Source organism: Gossypium raimondii, chromosome 7 (genome assembly GCF_025698545.1).
Source record: "Gossypium raimondii isolate GPD5lz chromosome 7, ASM2569854v1, whole genome shotgun sequence".
Classification (NCBI taxonomy): domain Eukaryota; kingdom Viridiplantae; phylum Streptophyta; class Magnoliopsida; order Malvales; family Malvaceae; genus Gossypium; species Gossypium raimondii.
Genome location: NC_068571.1, coordinates 981,422 through 996,481, shown reverse-complemented (window position 1 = coordinate 996,481; position 15,060 = coordinate 981,422). Strand labels below are relative to the sequence as shown.

Sequence of the window (15,060 nt, the reverse complement as noted above, 5' to 3'; positions counted from 1 at the left end):
TCACTCTATCGTTAAATTCCGTTACCTCCTTAACGGTAGTCCTACGTGGCAGTCCAAATGAGTTTTAAATGACAACTTGAATGTCCAGTTGCTGTGATGAAAATAGGTTTTTAATTAAATAAATTTAAATTGAACTGACACGTAAGACATCTAAGTTGGCAATTAAAATCCATTTGGATTGCCACATAGGACCGCTGTTAAGGAGGTGACGGAGTTTAATGGTTTTGTAACAAAACGATAATGTAAATGACTAAAACGTAACATTTCAAATATAAGTGACTAAAATATAATCTGAAGTAAACAAAATGACTGTTTTTATAGTTTGCCCTTTTAAATATTTTATATAATGTTCTTTAACATACGAAAATAATAATGAAAATAATAAAATGAAGAAATCATTTACAATATTTTAAAATTAAAAATTCATTGTGAACCCCATACTAATTCATAAAAACATTTTTTTATTGCCATTATTACGTGGCATTGTAGTATTTGTGGAAGGACAGGTTCATATTAATTAATTGTGTGAACTATCTGTACTGTAGCTTTACCCAACCTTCTTTGGCCTATATCTATAATTATTGTTGACAAAATGTGCTCAACTACCCACTAGTACTACCCATCCAATCCAACCTTCTTGATCATATGCTTTGGATTTTCTTTTATTGGATAATTTAATATTTAAAAATATAAAATATATTACCTTCAAAAAAATATAAAATAGTGTTACTTTTTATCTTATTTAAATTTGAAATATAAGTAAAAATAATTGACGGTAATTATTTTATTTACTAATAGGGAAAAAAATCAGAAGAATGGAGTGAGGTGGTAAATGTTTTTTTATTTATTTTTATTTTAACTAGTTGTCGAGGCTTCGATTCTCGTCTTAAGTATAGATCAACTTTAAAACTCATGGCCAGTATTTATTCTCTTAACGATAATTTAGTTTTATATCATTATAATATTAGAAAAGAGAAAGAGGATAAACCAAAGTTTTAACCACTATTCGAAGTAAATTTTGACAAAAATACCTTAATTTATATGATTTTTAATCAATATTTTCAAAATAAATAAATTAAAAATAATTAACTATATAACAGAAAACAATAGTAACCAAAGTTTGTGGGTAATTAACAAAATTACAGAAATATAAGATGAAATAAATAAAAAAGTTTCAACAAAAAACAAAAATATTGTAAAATACGGCGGCTGGTAAGAATTGTGGGCTGATAGTTGGTGCGCAATATAAAAAAACTGCTTAAAACCCAGAAAAATTTGATACCCATTTCTCAAAACTCAACACAAAATCTAACTCTCTCTTCAATTCCCAGGTTTCATTTCTCTCTCAATTGTGCTTTTTAAGGGGTTTTTTTTTTTAATGATATGGGTCCTTGATCCTTGCACTATAAGGAAAAAGCCTTTTTATTGAGTTTAATTTGATTGATTGTTTCATTTTATTTGAATTCCGATTTGGGTTTTTGGCTTTTTCATGTAAAGTTTGTTTCTTTCTGGGATCCATGTAATATGTTTTTTTTATTTTTTTGGATAAAACTGATGAAAGATGAAAGACAAAGAATATTGATTTCATGTCCTTATCAGTTGAGTAAAAAAATAAATTTTCTGTTAAGCTTTAATTGTTCTTCTAGTTTTGGGTTAATCTAATAATTTGGTTTAGTGTAGGATTTGAAGAATTCTTTGATTAAAGTTGAGCCCAAGCTAAAAATTGACTACATATATATAGTTCCTTTCAATTCTGGGATCTTTTTGCTTACAATATTCATTTTTAAAAAAAAAATACAGATCAGATTCAAACAAAGGTTATAAGATGGGATCAGGTAAATGGTGCCTTCAAAAAAGAGATAGTTTTAGGAGTGATTCATTATCAGGCAATGAGAATGTGCCTGAAACTGGTTGTCTCTCAATAATTGTTCTTGGTGCCTCTGGTGATCTTGCCAAGAAGAAGACTTTCCCTGCGCTCTTTAATCTTTATTGTCAGGTTAAGTGTTATTTTCATTGATTTTCTTTATTAGAATCAAAATGGAATTTGATCTTTGTTGAAATGCTGAAATGGATGTTTTGTATGCAGGGATTTTTACCACCAGATGAGGTGCACATATTTGGCTATGCAAGGACTAAGATTTCGGATGATGATTTAAGGAACCGTGTTTGTGGGTAAATTCCATCATTTGCTCTACTTGTATGGTTTGTTCGCACTTTGGCCGAAAGAATGTCACTCACGGTTTGTTTTGCAGGTATCTTGTCAATGATAGAAGTGCTTCACCCTCAGAAGACGTGTCAAAGTTCTTACAGCTGGTTAGTACACGGCTTGGTTATATGTTTACGACACTTAAGTCATATGTTTGGTGGATGGCTTTAATGAACAGTTGCTAATGTGTGTGTAGATTCAATATGTAAGTGGGTCATATGATGGCGCTGACGGCTTTCAGCTATTAGACAAGGAAATCACAAAGCATGAAATCTCAAAAAGTAGCCAAGAAGGCTCATCTCGGAGACTTTTTTATCTTGCACTTCCACCATCAGTGTATCCATCTGTTTGTAGGATGATCAGGAAATATTGCATGAATAAATGTAGGTATTTATTTCCCTAGAATAATCGTGTTGGAACATATATAATTTAGATAATTTGCAGGGCCTTTGTGAAGGAATAATTTCATATTATATATACTTTCTTCATATTATATGATTTTTTTTTCCAGCTGATCTTGGCGGATGGACTCGGATAGTTGTTGAGAAACCATTTGGTAAAGATTTGGACTCTGCAGAGCAACTAAGTTCTCAAATCGGAGAGTTGTTTGATGAACCACAAATCTACCGTATTGATCACTATTTGGGAAAGGAATTGGTCCAGAACCTGGTAATAAATGTGTAAAACAAGTGATTTTTGTTTCTTGTTTTTTTTAGCAAATTTGCTCATGTCTGGCTGTATGTCACTTGCAGTTGGTACTTCGTTTTGCTAATCGCTTCTTCTTGCCCCTTTGGAATCGCGACAACATTGATAATGTACAGGTGAGGATCCTTCTATTGTGGATGTTACACAAGTTGCTATGAAGAATGTATTGCACCGTTGATTACTTTAGGATATGCCTTAGAGGCTGAGTGTGATAGCCATTTTTGGTCTGATGGGGCTTTGTTAACTTTCAAGTCATAATATTCCTTTTATTTTTTTCCTCTTTTTCTTCTGTCAGATTGTATTCAGAGAGGATTTTGGAACTGAGGGTCGTGGTGGATATTTTGATGAATACGGGTATGATTCATAGCACTTATTTAAGGTCCTCTTTGTATAGGAAAATTTATGAAGAATCATCCATAGTTCCACGTGACATCGAAGAAGAATACATGTTAAGTATATGCATTCTCAGTTATTTTTCCTTTGTGCTCTTTGTGCAGAATTATCCGTGATATTATCCAAAACCACCTATTACAGGTAACGTGATTACTAACCTCAACCGGATGTCATATGGTTAAGAATGCTGCCTTTGCATCATTTGAAGTGTGCTTAATTGGAATTTTCTTAAGTTAGGAATATCGTTTCTTACAATTTATGCAAGTAAAAGTACTATGGAGGCCTTTATATTGGGATTCAGATTGCATATTGCCCCCTTTACTCAAAAAATGGGGCAAATTAGTCCCTGCATGTTAGATCAACGAGCAAACTGGTCCTTGTTAAAAATTTCATCCATTTCTACTGTTAAAAGTTGGTGTGGTTGAGGTAATAACCAAAACAGCTACACGTGGTATATCACGTGTACCTCATACTAACGTACAAGGACTAGTTTTTAACAATAAAAATGGATAGAATTTTTAACAAAAGGATCAATTTGCTCTTTGATCTAACGTGCAAGCTACACAAGTAAATAGGGGAAAATGCAATCCAACTCCTAGTACAAGGGCCTCCGTGATACTTTTACCATTTATGTGTGATCTGTGCTTCTATTAATTTAGTTAGGTTATATGCTGCTATTAGTGGCAAAAAAGAAGTTCCTTAGATCACGTGCTTGTTTTGTTTTCTGAAGCTATTATGTTTCTTGATACCTTTGCCCAAAAGGAAACCTAAACAAGCAAAAACAAGTTAAAAGGAAGAACATGCCATGTACCAGTCCGTTAGCCAACTTCACTTATTTATTGACTTCATACCAACTGCAGGTTCTTTGTCTTGTTGCTATGGAGAAGCCTGTCTCTCTCAAACCCGAGCACATTCGTGACGAGAAAGTGAAGGTGTGCATCTTTTAGGTTAGGTGAACTAAGCCGGTGCTTTCTTTGCTATATGTTGATTATTATATGAGCCCAGGTTCTTCAATCTGTACTTCCGATTAAAGATGAAGAGGTTGTACTCGGACAATATGAAGGTTACAGGGACGACCCAACAGTTCCCAACCACTCAAACACTCCCACATTTGCTACTGTTATTCTCCGTATACATAATGAAAGATGGGAAGGTAATATACATGCATCATTTTGTTTGTTTAGGTGGCTCAGCCCTTGAATTATCTGAATAACTTATTCGGAATTTGATTGTTTCACGTACTTCTTCATTTGGATCGACCAAATAATGAATTTGTATTTGAATTTCTCATTAGATTTTCTATTTTCACTTGTTGGTTTGTTTCCAGGTGTCCCGTTTATTCTAAAGGCAGGGAAAGCATTGAATTCAAGAAAAGCAGAGATACGTGTTCAATTTAAGGATGTTCCTGGTGATATATTTAAATGTATGACAGCATACCTTTAAGATTCTTTATAACTTTGCTTATATTTTTGCTTGCTTCCGTTTTTGGGTAATGCAATGGACTTGCAACGCGTTTGAAGTGTCCTAACCTTTTAATCAGCCTTTTGCTTAAATTTTATTGCCTTTATTTAGGTCAAAAGCAAGGGAGAAACGAGTTTGTCATACGCCTGCAACCTTCTGAAGCCATGTACATGAAGCTAACCGTGAGTTCACTGATCTTATTGTGTCCATAATTCTACGAGTTTGTATCTTCCTGCTTGTGTTTCATTTATGCTTCATAATGTACTGAGTATTTATACTATTTCCGGTCTAATTATCGCTACATATATGTTTGTTTAAGATACTTTCAGAAGTAATGATCGTATGTGAGGCTACTTGTTTATGGTGACTTTTGTGCACTGCTGAGCACCAATCTTGAATACTTGATGCTCCTTTTTTGTGTTATCAGATTTTAGAAACATTTATATGAATTTTCTAGATTTTACGGAAATCCATGACTGCGTTCTACAAAAACTGCTCATATAGCTGACATCAAGCAACAAGATCTAGCTTTATTGGTACTAAAATTTACTATATGCTTATGTATTGACTTGCATTTTGTGACTGATGCAGGTGAAGCAGCCCGGTCTCGAGATGTCAACAGTGCAAAGTGAACTAGATTTGTCATACAGGCAACGCTATCAAGGTGTTACCATCCCAGAGGCTTATGAACGTCTTATACTCGACACGTATGATCCTATATTTACTTTTTCTGCTTTCAAATGAATGCAACGATTTTCATCCAAGCTTCACGACTGAAATATTGTTATTGTTGTCGTACAGGATAAGAGGTGATCAGCAGCATTTTGTTCGTCGGGACGAGTTAAAGGTAAGAATCCTTGTGTACTTCCAACAAAGACAAGTTATATACGGGAAATGCAAACTAACATTGATATTGCTTATATAATCAGGCGGCATGGGAGATTTTTACGCCTCTTCTACACAGAATCGACCACGGTGAAATGAAGCCAATTCCATACCGAACAGGCAGCCGGGGTCCTGCAGAAGCAGATGAGCTCTCGGCTAAAGCCGGTTATGTTCAAACACATGGTTATATTTGGATTCCTCCCACCTTATAGAAACATTATATATATTTATATATATATAGCTTTGCGGTATCCTATCACCATTGCCATAGAAAGAAGTTGAGGTTTGTAACAGATACAATAAAATGCTAAGCCTAAGAGCTTTGTAACTTTTCCCTTTAAATCATGTTTGGAACACTTTTATAAAGGGTCTTTCCTTGTTATATTTACAACTTATTCTATTTTGGTTCAAATCTCATTTGAATTCAATTCGGTAATTATGATACCACTATTCTAATTATTTTACTCACATTTGAGGTTATCAATTATTAAGTTTTATAATTGAGTTGAGATTTTATTTCCAAGTAAATGAGTTTAATAAATTTGAGGCAAATATACTTACCAAGTGATTCAACATTTTCTATATACTATTGTTTAAGTCCCTAATTGAGTTGTCATGAGTCAATTGGGCTTCAATTCATTCAGGAAGTTACAAGAATGCCTTTTTATAATTTCATCCTTTTCATTCTTTTAAAATTAACTCTCATTGTCACAAAAACAAAAAAAAAAACAAAAAACCACAAAAAAAGGGATCAAATTACACATTATGTAAATGTTTAGGGTTAAAGTTGGCATTATGCCAATTTTAAAAGCTATCAAGTTATCTTTCTGTCATTAATTTAATGGTAGGCGATTAAAAAAGAAAAAATCGAATAGCTAGGTGACTATTTTGTAATTTTTCATAGTTAGGTGACTAAAAAGGAAACTTACCAATAGTTGAGTAACTAGCAGTGGAATTTACCCAATCTTTATTATAAAACAATTTATTGATATTAATTAATTAAATTAAATTAAAATTGTGAAAATCAGGACCTAAAATTAAATTAAACTCCACCCGAAGGGGCTAGGTCCCTAATTGGCGAAGAATTTCTTCTCCCTTGTTTCTCTCCTCCTCCTCTTTTCCCTGTTTTAAGCAAACTCTGTTTTCTTTCTCTCTGCGTTGCTCTTTCCTTTATAAAAACTTAAAGCTTTTTTTTAAAATTCTTTTATCTCTCCTCATTCAGATTCTCTCATTATTATAATAATCTTTCAAAAAATATTGTTCCTTTTTTTTTCCTCTTCTCAAATCCCTTGTTTTTCTTCTGTTTTCTCTTTCCCATTACCTTCAATTTCACCAAATTTGTAAAAAAAAAAAAAGAAGAAGAAGAAGAAAGAAAACCCTTTTTTTTTTCAGGTTAGTTTACCCTCCTTTGATTAGGTTGCTTTTACAAAGGGAAAAAAAAACTCTACAGAAAATCAGGTAAATTTATGTTTTTATATCTTGTTTTATCACCTGAAATAATGGGTTTGCCTTATATTTTGATTATACTTTTTATTTTGGTTTGTTGAATCAGGTTGCCTGAGTTTAGGGTTCTTGATAGAGGGTTCTTTTTAATTTTTCTTGGTTTTTATTGGTGATTGAATAATAATAATAAAATAAAATAAAATAAAAGAGAGAATGGCTTTGAATTGGGATGATTTTGAGAATTCTTGGAGTTCTTGGAGTTGCAGTTGGGATACTGAAATCTCAAGTGGCAACACTGAATCAAAAGGCTTTTATGAAGCTGTTAATGATGATATTATTGACAGATTGCCTGAAGATCCATTTGGTATGGAAATAAGGTCTACTTTTGCTGCAGCAATCACAGGTTGGTTTCAAGATTTTGAGAATGATTTATGGTCAGATTTCTGTATGTTTGGTATGGAAGATTATGCTGAAAAACAAATTGTTGATCAACAACAAATGTTTAAGGGTTTAAATTGGGTTTGTAATGGCACCATGAGTTTAAAACCTGATGAAAGTATCTCTAGTTTTTATGGTGATCAATCATCTTTCTTTAAAGGTGTGAATTGGGTTTGTAACAACTTTGAGATCAACGAAACATCGAACCCGGATTTTAATGGATTTGAGATTGATAATGGTGGGAGTTTTGTAATCAATGATGAAGGTAAAGGATTGAAGGATAGTAAGGAAGTTATTTGCAATGATAATGGAGGAGGTGAACCAAGTGATGCTTTGTTTTTCGCTCTTGGTTATCTCGGTGTTAAGGACCTACTTGCGGTCGAAAGGGTTTGTAGGTCTTTGAGGGATGCTGTTAGAAGTGATACTCTTTTATGGAGGAACATCCATATTGAACATTCTTTGAGTAGAAGGATTACTAATGATGCCCTTTTGAAATTAACTAATAGGGCTAAAGGCTCTCTTGAATGCTTGAGTTTGGTCGGGTGTGTAAAGATTACCGATCATGGCTTGAAGTGTGTGCTCGAAAGTAATCCCAAGCTCACTAAGGTTAGTCCTTGTAGTGCAAGTAACAATAGATTCATTATCTATTTCATAGTTATAATGGTTATGCATTTATCAAATTGTATATATTTATTATTATATATATGGATTTTGTGCAGCTAAGTGTACCAGAATGTACAGGCCTCAGTGTTGAGGGTATTTTATTCAATCTAAAAGCCTTTAAGTCTATCGGGTCACCAGGTATTAAACACTTAAAAATAGGTGGATGTTTCAGTGTAACTGAGGAGCAATTCAAGGAGTTCAAGTTTTTACTTGGTGCGGATAACTCGATACAATTGAGAGAGCAAAAACCACAATTTTTCCGTCAAGGTCAATTGCATTTTACTTGTGATGATGATAGAGTGATTGATATCGAGATTTGTCCTAGATGTGATAAACTGAAATTGGTTTACGATTGCCCCTCGGAGAGTTGTAGAACAACACATCACGCTGCTCAGTTGTGCAGGGCTTGCTTTCTTTGCATCGCGCGGTGTTTCCGTTGTGGGTGTTGTTTTAAGCATTGTGATTATGAGGAAACGTTTACTTTAGACTTGCTTTGTTTTAATTGTTTGAAGCATATCTTTGGGAGTGAAGAGAACTCGGATGTGATCGGTACCTCCTATGAGCTGTATTTTTACGGCTAATTTAAAAGTTCGATTCCCCTTGTGCTACTGATTGTGGACAAAAATTTTGCACAACTTGAGCTTAGCTGGTCGTTATTGAATACTTGTACAAGTGTCCGGCAACAAACATGCATGCCAGTTCTCTTGCATTTCCTATGTTTTTCTTGGTTCATTGAACGAACCGAGATGTTTTGATCTTCTGAAGAACTGAGGTTGGTATTGGATTACATCGAATAAACATCTCTTAAAAGCGGACGGTTTTAATGTTCAGATGAGATAAGACTGAGCGTTGTCAGATAATTTGAGCCTTGTTCATGAGGAGAAGCAATATTGTCAAGTAGAAGAGAGGAGACTGGTCTGGAATTCGGATGGTATGTTCCTTGTTTTTCATTCTATTATGATTTTTCAACTTTATATATATATATTTCATGGACAAAGAATACTCAACTGTTCTCTTTTTTCCATTGATTCATATTATATGGGTCTAAATTGTAATGATCCATGAACTAATATGAATTTAGTTGCTTGTTATTGCTGTTCAAATTTTAGATTTTTAAAGAAGCAATTGTTTGGGGGACTCTTTTTTTCAAAGCAAGGTTTCGGGTTCAAGTATTTGTGAGATGGTGAGGAATTTGGTACCTTTAAGGCAAGGTTTCGGGTTCAAGTAATTGTGAGATGGTCAGGAGTTTGGTACTTTTAAGCAAGGGTTCGGGTTTGAGTGTTCTATTGATGCATGTTTAGTGGAGTGGTGAAGGAAGGTTAGGTTCGAGTATTTCTGAGATGGTGGGAGAGTTGTTTTCCATTTATGAGAGAGTCGAGTAGTGAAGATTAAATTGGATCGGATCTAGCAATTCATAATGACTTTAACTCGAAGGGTTGCTAAATTATTGATAAACCTAATTCTAATTTATTGATAAAATCAGATTCTTCAAGGTTGTTGGTATATAATAATTAATTCGTTTTTTAAATGTTTACTAGTATAGTTTGTACTATATTTATATCGTAAAAATTTGAAGGTTAAAATATGCTCTAAATTTTTGTATGTTTTGTACGTTTTGAATGTAGTTTTTTAACGTTTATTGTTAGAAATGTAATCTAGTTGTTATTATCATTTTTTGTTAAAAATAGTGTTGAAATATTGTAGATTAAAAAAAACACTCATTTGAATTTATTATGATAAAATAATTTTTTTGTTAGAATAGTGCTCTTAAGAAAAATGATGTCACTACTGAAATAGTTAATAATATTAACTATTTAAATTAACTAATTATATTATAAAATAAAGAGAAATAAAATAAAGTTTCAGCATAGCATATAGGCTAAACTAAAATTTGACTTCTAATAATGTAAAAAGAACAAAGAAAAATTGAATCCAAAAATTTAATTGAAAAGTTAATGATATTAATTAAGATTTTTAAGGCATTTAAATTATATAATTACATAATATTTTAATCGAAGACTAACTAATAGCATTATAAAATGATAGGTACTTAATCTTGTTAGAAATTAAAGTATAAAAATTATATATCAACTCTAGTCATAATAGATAGACCAAAAGTAAAATTTAATCATTTTCTTATAATGTAAAAAAAAAAAACAAGCTTAGGACCTTCCTTTTATAAATAGGTATATTAGATATTAGATATTTGTATTAGAAATATGTTTTATTATTGAAGAATATAATTTTTAAAAAAATATAAATTATTTGAAATCTTAAGAATGTTAAGAGCAAGTACAAATGAGGAGGCAAGTATTGTGAACTCACAAAGGAACCCTATTTATAACTACCTAGGAAAGAAACTAAAAGAGTACTCCAAAAGAAATGATGATAACAATGAAACGACTTATTTTGGAAAGACTAACGGTGAGTTTGGATGGGCGGTGTGTTTACCTATGATTAGTGTAAAAACAGCGGTGGCGGTGAGATTAGATACTGTAGCAACACTGTAGCGTGAGACAAAAAGTAGGCTAAACGCACTGCATCGCACTCAATCGTCCATCTAAACCCACCTTAAATCAGAATAGTTAACATATAAATATAAGGTCGAAAAACTAGGCATGTCGTTTTAAAGTCTTTTTCAAGCCTTGCCAAAACTTCTGATAGCCTCACCAAAGATTTGACCCAACTTAGGTTGTTTTATAACCCATCTTTCATTTAGGGGCAATTCTTATACTTTTTCGATATCATCCCTTTCCGCATCATCTGGTAGTTACACTAGAAGATAGAGGTTGACAACGTTTGACCTCACGACCTTGCTAGGAGCTTAGTTTTAACTTTGCCTCATTAAATGTCGCATTATATAAGGTGGGCCCTTGCAATCTCCATACATATGTAGGTGTAGACATTTAGTTTTAGCTACCCTTTCAGGAAATTGTGCTACCAAGCGTGAAACAAGTAGTATTGTTTAGAATAGTTATTGTTCAAAACAAGGTTTTAGTTAAAACAATTGTCATCTAGTGTAGCTATCATTCGAGAACATCTTCTATCCAGAATAACTAAAGTTTAAAACAACTCTTGTTTAGAATAATGACGTTTTGGAAATAGTTATGTTTAGAACAACTATTATTTGGAACGACTTTATTTAGAATAATTATGTTTTTCCAGAAGAGTCATTATTCAAAGCAAGCTATACCAAGAGAAACATCACCACAGAACAACTCTTTTTTGAAACAACTATGTTGAGAGCAACTCATAGTTGGAACAAGTTAAAATAATTGTTTTTCAAGAACAACACTAATTTTGCATTTCAAGAGATTTTCTGCAGAAGATGTTTCACATAGTGTCGTTTCACAGTAAAATAGAAATAACCTCAAAATATGATCGAGTTCTTAGGTTGCCTTCGCTTTTGGGATGTTTCGGAGAGTTGTGTTTGGTGGATCAAATATGGATGTAGTTAATATGCTTCCTTTTAATCTTTTCCAGCAACATTGAGTGTTTCTCCCTTCTTCCAGAAACTTAGTGAACTCTTGTTCACTATTTATCAACAACATTCCCAACAAAACCCTTTTATTGATAGAAAAGAATCATTAATGCCTTTGTAATTGAAAAAAATCATTGATTACTCTTACTAATTGTCAGCTTTGTAATTCCTATTCTTGGGACACCATAAATAGGAGCTTTTAACAATTGGTAAAACGAATTTTGGCACTTTGACATTTTAACTCTCAAAGGCAATTTCTAAAAACTCTCTCTATTTATTCATTTGCTTAGCTTTATTTTTAGCCATACACAACCTTTTTTCACCTTACCAACCAATACATGTCGTTGCACTCATTGTTACTGGATCTACTCCAATCTTCTTCTCTATCTGTTCTCGATACATCTCGTACACTTATTTAAAACAATCTTCTTTCTCTACTGAAGAGCTTTCTACTGTAGGAAAGAACTCCTACTAGCACTTTTCAATCCATCACCTTCTTAAGCTTGACGATGCTCCACCCTAGTCATCTCATATCAACTTGAACAATACAACCAGTTGGCAGTTTACCACTCTACCTACTGCACTTGTAGAGTAAAGTACTTGAGGATTAAGACTCACGCCCAACTAGTCTCCTTCTAAATACCCCTTCTTTTATGATCAAAGGAGGAGGATGAACAAGAACAATTAGCTATTACTCTACCAAATCACCACCCTAAACTTTCACCCTTAGTTGCTTTCTGCATCACCTACTATGTGAGCCACTATCTCAATCAACTCAACACATTATATAACTTAAGTTTTTATAACATGTAAATTGTATTATTAAAAAAATAACATTTTATTTGGTTCTCCTAAAATTTTTAATTATCTTGGTTCTATGTCTTAAAACTAGTGTAGAATTACATTTGATCACTCCAAAATTTTTCTTTAGTTCTTATAAAATTTAAAGTTTAATAAGATAAATTGGGTAATCTTTTTAATTGTACAACATTTATTACTATTACCATAATTTTTCTACATTTTTAGTTAATCAAACGTATACATTTACATTAGCTATTTTCTTAGGGTCTGTTTAAACAACACATTACAATTGAATGAAAGTATAATTGTTAGAGTAGTAATTACATTCTTAAGTAATTACAAAGAATTGTAATTCACTAAACGTGATTGCTAACACAATGTAATTACATCGTAATTCCTATGTAATGGTTGGTAGTACAAATTGTAATTGCATAATTGCATAATTACATCGTTATATTTTTAATATATTAATTACTATAAAAATATTAGTATGATTAAATAATTTTAAACAAGTAACAAAAATTAAAATAAAATCATCATATGTATTATTTTAGTATAAAAAGTAGTTGATGATACGATTACTAATAAAATAATATGAAAAATAGCATCATATGCAATTTTATCTAATTGTTCTAGTGCATATTTGTTGTGTTATTCCTCTTTAATATTATCAAATGTTGGTCAATGATCAAGTTCATCATCATCATCATATGAATCTATATCATTAGTATTATCAAGATCTCTCTCTTTCATGTACTTTTTGAAGTATGAATCATTCCAAATCCACCCATGAATGAAATTATGAAGTATGCAATATGCTAGTACGATCCAACCTTATCTTTTTTTTTTTTTAATCTTATACTAAGGTGATGTTAATATGAAAAATATATTTTTAGAATAACAAATGTCCTCTAACCATATTTCGAAGCCTTAATTGTCTCAAATTAAAGAGTTCGCGAGCCATCTTTGATGCTTGTGTCCAACTCTGTTTTCTCAAATTGTATCATACTATATAATACTTGGGTTCAACGTGCAATTAGACTGTAGCTTTAATCATAAAAAACTATACAAACTTAATTTGGAGAAAGAATTATGTTAGGTTACTACCTTTTTTATAATATGAAAATTAAGTAAAAAATAATATAAAATTTATAATATATAATCTTTATAAAAATTTTAAAGTATCTAATAACTTTCATAACACTTCGTGAATAATATGTATTTTTATATAAATTTATAAAGTTTTTTTCTACAAATAAGATATGATAAAAGACTAACATTTTTTTACAAATAAAAATATTATTTTATAATATATAGCATGGACACGTAAATACGTTATATCCTTAACCATTAAATTTTTATGAATAAATACATTATAACATTTCTATGACATGAAAAAAATTATAATAATTTTTTGGCCATAACTTTAAAAAGTTTAAGATTTAAATGATATATTTTTGTTATAAATTTATAAAATATATAAAAATTAGTTTTGTGATATCATTTTTAAGATTTATAATATAATAAATCTTTGGCCATAATCAATGGCAGATCCAGGATTTTACTCCAAGGGGGGCAAAACTTCTATCGAACGACATCTTTTTAATGTAAAAAAGTGTAAATTCTTCTTAGTTTTTTTTCTTAATGTTTTTAAAAAAAATGGATGATTTAACTATAAAAAATAAAAGAAAAAAATCACACTATATAAAATTAAATATTTCTTTCCAATATGTAAAAAAAAGAATAATTAATACTATATTAAAAGTTTCATGAATATTACTATAATTCCAAAAATTAAATTAAAAAAACTTAACCTTAGTCCTATTTCTCAATACTAGGTATTCTAAATTGCACCCTCTGCTTTTTCATAAGATCGAGCTCATCAATGATACAATCTGTTGAAAATTCTCGAGCTATCTTTTTTTCGATGTATGCCACCAAGTAAGTTGAAAGAAAATCATCATCCATTCTGTTGCGAAGTCTTGTCTTCACAATTTTCATGGCTAAAAAAGTTCGTTCGGTTATTGCAGTAGACACGGGAAGAGTTAGCACAAAGTGAATAATTTTATCAAGAAGAGGATAAATACTTGACTTGTTTGTCTTAGCTAGCACTTGACACAACTCGGCAACTGTAGAAACTTTTTGTAACTTCGTGCTTTGACGAGCATCAAGTTGAAAATGCTCCAATTGAATCTTCATGTGTAATTTTTCTTGCTCCGTAAAATCGCCCAAATAAAAATCATTCATAAGCTTGCAAATATCTTCCACTGAAAAGCTTTGTAATTATCGCGTGGATTCAAAGTGGAGCTAAGAATAACTCAACTACCTCATTATTAAAGCGAGAATTTATTTTTATTAGTAATGAATCAATATTGACAATGAATATATCAAACCGATAGTGATGCTCAATTGTGAGGTTATTTCTCTGGATGCGAGACCGATTTTGACCAACTTTGTACAGAGCACTTAAATTGGGGACTTCTATCTCATGATCTTTACAAAATAACTTCAGTTTCTCAAACAAAGGATCCTACTCATGTTTTCAGAATTTATGTAAAAGCATTTAGTCTTCCAAGACCCATCA

At 31.6% G+C, this 15,060-nt stretch overlaps 2 protein-coding genes across 3 annotated transcripts; both read left to right on the top strand.

Moving 5' to 3' along the window:
* The first annotated feature begins 1,170 nt into the window (after positions 1–1,170).
* Positions 1,171–6,062, top strand: LOC105769373 (glucose-6-phosphate 1-dehydrogenase, cytoplasmic isoform). Its single transcript, XM_012589983.2, has 16 exons — positions 1,171–1,331; positions 1,801–1,996; positions 2,087–2,172; positions 2,253–2,313; positions 2,403–2,589; positions 2,718–2,875; positions 2,959–3,027; positions 3,207–3,265; positions 3,409–3,445; positions 4,165–4,236; positions 4,310–4,457; positions 4,632–4,727; positions 4,877–4,947; positions 5,357–5,472; positions 5,567–5,612; positions 5,695–6,062. The coding sequence occupies exons 2-16, from the start codon at positions 1,826–1,828 to the stop codon at positions 5,860–5,862; spliced, it is 1,545 nt and encodes a 514-aa protein (XP_012445437.1). The 5' UTR covers positions 1,171–1,331; positions 1,801–1,825; the 3' UTR covers positions 5,863–6,062.
* A 650-nt stretch (positions 6,063–6,712) lies between these two features.
* On the top strand, positions 6,713–9,345 carry LOC105769388 (F-box protein SKIP14). 2 transcript variants are annotated; one of them, XM_012589995.2, is made up of 3 exons: positions 6,713–7,108; positions 7,203–8,137; positions 8,251–9,345. In XM_012589995.2, the coding sequence occupies exons 2-3, from the start codon at positions 7,307–7,309 to the stop codon at positions 8,773–8,775; spliced, it is 1,356 nt and encodes a 451-aa protein (XP_012445449.1). In that variant the 5' UTR covers positions 6,713–7,108; positions 7,203–7,306; the 3' UTR covers positions 8,776–9,345. The 2 variants fall into 2 exon arrangements, with proteins under 2 accessions (XP_012445449.1, XP_012445457.1); XM_012590003.2 differs by having other exon boundaries at positions 6,713–8,137.
* The last annotated feature ends 5,715 nt before the right edge of the window (positions 9,346–15,060 follow it).